We start from the raw sequence: 7,349 nt of genomic DNA, 5'->3' as shown, positions 1-7,349 counted from the left end.
GATACCTTCACTGTCTAATTTATATACACAATATACCATTAAAATGTTATGTTTTGCTCAAAAGGCATCAATATGACTAGGAATGTTCGTTTGATTTTGGTTTTCATTATTATTATTATTTATTATTATTATTATTTTTTTTTTCAAATGTGTTTTGAAAACCAAATTGTAAAAATTTGATCTAACTGAATTGTACTTTAGCCGGTTCAAATAAAATTTTAATTTAGTTTGAACAATTATGATAACACCCCTAGTTATAACATAACTAGTTGTTTTTAAACATCACTTTCTACTTAATCATATAAATAAAAAGATATAAATGTATACATATGTCATAGTTTCTTAGTTATCAAGTCATTAACCCACCATAAAAGCCGCAGCCTCATAGAGAACTATACCTATCAAAATAACGTTTTTTGAACAACTAAGATGACTTTAAGAATAAGTCATAAAAAAGTTAAAAATAACCAAATATTTTCACAAAAGATAATTGGTACCTATTAATTCATAAAAAGTAACCCAAAAGGTTTTGGTGATTGCGACTATTATAGACGTATATCGATCGAATCGATTATAATCGGATTTTTTTTAAAAGATAGAATTCCAAGTTGTCATATTGAAATTAATAAGAAAGACTTTTTGTTTCACGACTTTGAATAAAGAAAAACTAGGACAAATTGAAATTTGTAGTCTTGTGAAAACTGTATAAGTTGTTTGTCATATTCCCTTCTTTGTCGTCCTTTCTCTCAGCAAACAACAATGGCGGATCATCAAAACCCCCACTCTCTTTACAATCCTAACACCGGAATCTACAGCTCTCCCCGACCACCCGTCCCCCTTCCACAATCACCCACCACCTCCATTGTCGATTTTCTCTTCCGCAACCTCTCCGCTTACTCCGATCGCCCTGCCTTAATCGACCCTAACACCCATCAAATCTTCACTTTCTCCCAGCTCAAACGAAAAATCTCCGATTTCGCACAGACACTACACTACACTTACGGTATCTCCAAAGGCGATGTCGTTCTGATCTTCTCTCCGAACTCCATCCTCTTCCCTGTAGCCTTTCTCGCCGTTACATCCATTGGCGCCATCGCTACCACCGCTAATCCCCTATACACCGTTAAGGAACTCTCCCACCAAATCAGCGATTCAAAACCTAAGCTGATTATCACGGTTGACCAGCTGTTCTCCAAGGTCAACGGCTTCAATCTGCCGATAATTGATCTGGGAAACTTCTCAGATTTAGTAGCGAAATCGAGTAACCATGCCGCTCTGTCTCCCTCCGTTTGTCAATCCGATGTCGCCGCGATACTTTACTCTTCCGGTACAACCGGGTTGAGCAAAGGAGTGGTGTTGACTCATCGGAGCATAATTGCGACGGCGTTAATGGTGACATCCGATCAGGAATTCTATAAGGAAGGGAGAAGCGTGTTTCTATGCGTGGTCCCGTTGTTCCACATCATGGGATTGATCACCTTCACCTACGCACAGTTGCAGAGAGGGAACGCCTCAGTCGTGATGGCGAGGTTTGAGCTGGAGAAATCTCTGGATGCAATACAGAGGTACAAGGTAACACACCTTTACACAGCACCGCCTGTTGTGGTGGCGCTGGTGAAACAGCCGGCGGTTGTCAGAAGGTACGACGTCTCATCTTTGCAGGAGATTGGGACCGGTGCAGCACCTTTAAGCAAGGACACCATGGATGAATGCTCCAAAATTTTTCCTCAAGCAAAGATTTTACAGGTAAGTTATCCAAAATCCAAAAACTATCTCCATTTCAAATACACATATCAAATCTGTTTGGTATTTCGGTAGGGATATGGAATGACAGAAACAGGTGGAATTATATCAATCGAGAATACAAGGGCAGGATTTCTCAATTCAGGTTCATCTGGAGTACTTTGTCCAGGAATGGAATCTAAAATCATTCATATAGAAACTCTAAAACCTCTTCCGCCTAAGCAATTGGGGGAAATATGGGTTCGTGGACCAAATTTGATGAAAGGTAAATCCTTTTATTCTGGGATTTATGTTTTTTCTACAAGCATTCATCCCCATGAATCAAGAACACATAAATGGCTATTATTTTACAGAATATTTCCATAACAAAGAAGCCACAGAGCAAACCATAGACAAACAAGGTTGGCTGCACACAGGTGATCTTGGTTATTTTGATGAACAAGGAAGAATATATGTTGTGGATCGATTAAAAGAGCTTATCAAGTATAAAGGGTATCAGGTAATTTCATTAAAGTTTAAAACTTTATCGATTTACAGATGATATTTTTTTTTTGGTTTTTAACTATTTCATCTTTCTTGCACTTGACAGGTGGCACCTGCAGAGCTTGAAGGGCTGCTAGTTTCTCACCCTGAAATTATGGATGCTGCAGTTGTTCCGTAAGTAGGATTTTATATAAATTTTTTAATTTTGACATTTTTTTTTAATACTGGAATTGAAATCATGATATGATATTTATTTTTTATCTTGTAGATATATTGATGATGAAGAAGGCGAGATCCCAATGGCATATGTTGTAATTAAGGCTGGAAGCTCACTTAGTGGGGAAGAGGTTCAAAGTTTTATCGCAAAACAGGTTGCACCTTTTAAAAGAATAAGGAAGGTAGCATTCATTGAAGTGATTCCAAAGGCTGCTTCAGGAAAGATTTTGAGAAGGGAACTTAGACAGAAAGTTCTATCTAAACTTTGAAGATGTTATTTAATATAATTTTAGTATTTTGTATTTGCATTTGTGATATATGATCTAGAGGGCGAGCTTTTGTTTTTTATCAACAAAAAAGGGTATTGTATCTTTAATATACTTTATATTACATATGTAATAATATCGCCATACATATCAATATTCATAGATGAATACTATCTTTGTGTCGTTGTGATGTTGCATATACTATTACTTGATGATTTTTGATTCCATATCATGGGGTATTGGACGTTGTTTAGTGGATTTTCACGTTGGCATGAGTTATGGAAAGAAGAAAGGTTTAACTTATAAATGCTATTGAACATGGTTATGGTATTTTGAGAGAAAGATTATCATCTGAAACAAATGACTCTTTATTTGCAATTCGAAGAGGCATAAGTGCTTGTTTAAGGGTGACTAGAAGAAGGGTTTGTGATACAACTCCTTAAATATTACTTAGTATCATCGTCAAATGCAAACCCTTTCCCCCTATAACCTCGAAATAGAGGAAACCGCTACGGCCGATGGACAAACTACTTTTGTTATTGTTGTGTAACAAGTGCTTGTTTCTTGTCAGTATTAAATGACAATAAAAAGATTATTTGTTTGCTACTAAAGAATAATGCAGAGAAGAAGAATAATGCAGAGAAAAAGAGGAACAAGACTTCCACATAGTAGAATGAGTCTTCAAGACGGTGAATATAAGATTATATAGCACAATTTGATTGATGATTAATTATTTTAGGGATAATAACTTATAAGTGTAACCAACTTTTGTTTTTGTATATGTTAAGATTCAGTCACAAAATTTATTTTTGTGTTCGATTCATCATTGAACTTTTTGAAATTGTTCAAAAAATACCAATATAACATGGGATAGTGAGTTTTGTCGAATTCTCGTGTATATCTTAAACTATTCATTTTTATTGGTTTAGATTATTTAATTATTAATTTAAGTTGTAAATTATAGGATCACTACATTTATCGAATCTGTCAACATTAATTCATACAAAATGATATGATCATTAATAGATCCATACAAAATTTCGAGTCATATATGGCTAATCAATTTCTTTCTTATTAAACAACCAAAAATGTCATTCTTTAGAGGATATTTAATTTCTCTAATTTAAAATTACAAAATCAAAATGATTAAATTTAAATTTAAAATATTCTGTCCAATAGACGGTCCACGCGTCAGCCGTATTTTGTGTGGCACATGACGAACTTTGCCACTTCTCCTTTCCATTTGTTTTCTTCATCCCCAATTTTTCCCCATCAAAATTCCTTTGATCTTGCCCTAAAATGGCTTCCTCCTCTGCACTTTCCATTTCAACATTTCCTTCTACTTCTCGCTTTAACGATGTCTTTCCATCTTCTTCATCCACACTTCTCCATAGATTCTCTTCCGATCGTCACTCACTCCCCTCTCAATCCCGTTCCTTTTCATTCACCGCCAAATCATCCTCCAATTCTTCCGGCAATTTCTCTACTGATGATCCTTTTGGCTTCTATCCTTGGGAGTCTTCTGGTGGAGATAGTGGTACGTTTGCGATTTTTTAGTAATTTTCCGATCCCTTTTTAATTCTGTTGCAAATTTACTTGGATTACATGAATCGTAGTGAGGAAATGTCGTCGCCTTAATTGATTGTTTAAGCGTTTTCCTTGTATGCTCTGTTTGTCTAGTTTTGTGTTGAATCATGTAAACTTTGTAGAACTTCCATGATTTTGAATTTGTACTTGGACGATCCGATCAACATCAATAACAATATGTGATTTCGAATCGTTCATTCTTTCCGTTGCAAGGTTTGCTTTTGTATTAGGGATTCACAGGTTGCATTTATTCCTCCCATAAGAAGTAAAAGGCAACTGCAACTGTTCCACTAATCGGTTAATCAAAACATACCTAAATTGCCCTAACACGTTTCCAGGTATCGAATGGGAGCAACAGGAAACAATCACACTCTTCACTTCTGATGGACTTGTTCAAATTGGAGGATTAATGGTCCCTAAACGTGTCCCTTCAGCACATGTAAATTCAAGATCAATACTTTCATTCTTTGACACCATTAAACTATTATTTTTCCTGAAAAATCTTGTGTTTCTTGGGTAATCAGAAGAAGCAATCCAAGGTGAAAACCTCCCCAAGATTTCAACAATATAAAGAAAGCAATTACATGGATCCAGCTCAAGGCCTATGTTTGGGTGCACTCTTTGATATCGCAGCCACAAATGTAAAATAGTCACATTTTATTATTCTTAAACCCTTCAAATTGTTTATTAATAAGAAATGCTCAATTTAGGGTCTTGATATGGGAAGAAGACTTTGCATCATTGGGTTTTGTCGTTCCATTGAAATGTTAAGTGATATAGTTGAAGACACCGTTTTGGAGCACGGTGGAGAGGTATGTAAATCTTCTTGTCACTGACATCAGTCTCATCAGTTCATGTCAAACAACAGTATAACCTGTTATGTCATGTCTTGTGTTATGTCAGGTGGTTGTAGCTGAGAAGGCTAGCAAGGGGGGTTTGAATGAAAAGTTAACAATGACGGTTGCTGTGCCACTACTTTGGGGGGTCCCACCTGCGTCTGAATCATTACAGATTGCTGTTAAGAGTGGTGGGGGAATTGTGGACAAGGTTTTCTGGCAATGGAATTTATGGTAGATTGATTTGTGAATTGTGATGTATAAATTATAAACTCATCGTGCATTTTGTAAATAAATTGCTGTATAAAACGTATACTGTATCATATCATTGATATTGAAGTGTATATTTTAACCATTTATGTGTGTCAATTTGATCACACTGTTCAAAAAGTTTGCACAAGCTAAATAGCAAAAATTTGGTCCAATAATGACATGTAAGGATGATGAACTTTGCCATGTGTATGTATTTAGTCACTAAAAGGTTTTTATATTTGATTTACCATTAAACTTGTTTAGTGTGTTTGAAATATACCAATATCACGGTTAATATAGGTTTTTTTGCTGATTTGATGTCTTATAAATGACTTGGGATAATTTATTATATAAGGTTGTACACACACTTAGTTATTAAACTATTTTTTATACATAGTAAACTTTTTATTAAAAGAAAATCCAAAACTTTAACCTTTTAATGTTTTTCTTTTACAATTTTCTTTTAACTTTTTTTTATTGACTTTTCCTAGGCTATATGGTGTCATGAAGGTTTGACCGACGTATGTGGATGTGGAGGGTTTCACCGGTGGTAAACACCGCGCCATACGTGTTTTTTCACAGTCGGTATAATAACGACAGTGAGTTTCTACCGGTGGCAAAATTCGAAAAATTGGACCGTTTGTGACCGTTGAGAAGGAATGGAACGTTGGCAAACGGCTTTTTGTATATATATATATATATATATATATATATATATATATATATATATATATATATATATATATCGCAAAACAGCGGCGATAAATAGCTCTTTCGGCGAATAGTTTTTTTACGTGGAAATAATTGTTAGATTTTATTATTAGTTATTATGTAATAAAAAAATTACAACTTCTAAATAAAATATTTATGTTTACACCTTATATTTATAATGTCTATTTATACATTCGATGTAAATTGATTATTATCGATGTCTAGTTTAAGAAATGTAAATTAATTTATATACAAGAACTTAATATTTTAAAATTGTCATTTTGCTCTAAATTAAATTTCTTAATAACATTCATTAATTCAAATCTTCAAACTTTTGGCAAGTATTAATGATATATTTTTGCATAATTGATTTGTACAAAGAGTTTGTATCTTATACATCTTAAAATTCAAGATACGACTAATATGCTTTATAATATAGTATAAGATATATATATATATATATATATATATATATATATATATATATATATATATATATATATATATATATATATATATATATAGCTAGGTTCAAGTATTCTAACTAATTATTGTGCGGATGTGTGGACAATGTTATTTTATGAAAATTACTAAGAGAATAAGTTGTTTAGCAATGCGAATACATTCAACCTTACAAAAATATCGTCATTTTCATGCATTCTCGCTAATTATTATTTATTTTTGTTCTCACATATCGTTTTTCACTCATTTTCATTCTGACGGAATATGACTCAATAAACATTCTGACAACATTTTGACAGAAATAAGAATAATAATAATAATAACTGTATAATAATCTTATAGACGATTTAATTAGTGAGAATGTGTGTTAATGACAATAGTTATATAAGATTGAACGTATTTATATTATCAAACAACATATTTTCTTTATCATTCTCAATGAATATCATTGTCCATACGTCCGCACAATAATTAGTTATAATAGAATAACCTAAGCCTATATATATATATATATATATATATATATATATATATATATATATATATATATATATATATATATATATATATATATATATATATATATAATCAAAATGTCTTCCAATAATCTCAACTCTTCCAACCAAAATGCTTCCAACCCACTTTCACTTTTTGGTTACGATCCGATATCACCACCACATTACTGGCCACAAATGGATCCATCAAGTTTATCTCAAAACCAAGCATTTGTAGGTGGTGTTCCTAACTATTATTCACAATTTCAAATCCCACAAGAATTCCAATTCCAATCCCC

The 7,349-nt window shown here is 33.1% G+C and overlaps 2 protein-coding genes across 2 annotated transcripts; both read left to right on the top strand.

The window, feature by feature from the left end:
• Positions 1-669: 669 nt before the first annotated feature.
• LOC145152236 (putative CoA ligase CCL7) lies at positions 670-2,905 on the top strand. The gene is made up of 5 exons (XM_079075395.1): positions 670-1,746; positions 1,819-2,008; positions 2,097-2,242; positions 2,333-2,400; positions 2,495-2,905. The coding sequence occupies exons 1-5, from the start codon at positions 760-762 to the stop codon at positions 2,709-2,711; spliced, it is 1,608 nt and encodes a 535-aa protein (XP_078931521.1). The 5' UTR covers positions 670-759; the 3' UTR covers positions 2,712-2,905.
• A 1,030-nt stretch (positions 2,906-3,935) lies between these two features.
• LOC145152220 (D-tagatose-1,6-bisphosphate aldolase subunit) lies at positions 3,936-5,486 on the top strand. Its single transcript, XM_079075394.1, has 5 exons — positions 3,936-4,245; positions 4,634-4,734; positions 4,820-4,936; positions 5,006-5,107; positions 5,199-5,486. Exons 1-5 carry the CDS (start codon positions 4,008-4,010, stop codon positions 5,367-5,369), a joined length of 729 nt encoding a protein of 242 aa, XP_078931520.1. The 5' UTR covers positions 3,936-4,007; the 3' UTR covers positions 5,370-5,486.
• Positions 5,487-7,349: the final 1,863 nt, after the last annotated feature.

This window comes from Lactuca virosa, chromosome 1, assembly GCF_052849685.1.
Source record: "Lactuca virosa cultivar CGN04683 chromosome 1, Lactuca_virosa_CGN04683_v6, whole genome shotgun sequence".
Classification (NCBI taxonomy): domain Eukaryota; kingdom Viridiplantae; phylum Streptophyta; class Magnoliopsida; order Asterales; family Asteraceae; genus Lactuca; species Lactuca virosa.
Note: the sequence above shows the minus strand (reverse complement) of the source record. Positions and strands in the feature narration are given on the sequence as shown.

Excerpts from the sequence above, each read along its gene's own strand:
- LOC145152236 (XM_079075395.1), top strand. The coding sequence starts at position 760 with ATGGCGGATCATCAAAACCCCCACTCTCTTTACAATCCTAACACCGGA. Across the intron at positions 2,009-2,096 it reads TGGACCAAATTTGATGAAAG|AATATTTCCATAACAAAGAA; the intron begins GTAAATCCTTTT and ends ATTATTTTACAG. Across the intron at positions 2,401-2,494 it reads ATGGATGCTGCAGTTGTTCC|ATATATTGATGATGAAGAAG; the intron begins GTAAGTAGGATT and ends TTTATCTTGTAG.
- LOC145152220 (XM_079075394.1), top strand. The coding sequence starts at position 4,008 with ATGGCTTCCTCCTCTGCACTTTCCATTTCAACATTTCCTTCTACTTCT. Across the intron at positions 4,246-4,633 it reads GTCTTCTGGTGGAGATAGTG|GTATCGAATGGGAGCAACAG; the intron begins GTACGTTTGCGA and ends ACACGTTTCCAG. Across the intron at positions 5,108-5,198 it reads TTTTGGAGCACGGTGGAGAG|GTGGTTGTAGCTGAGAAGGC; the intron begins GTATGTAAATCT and ends GTGTTATGTCAG.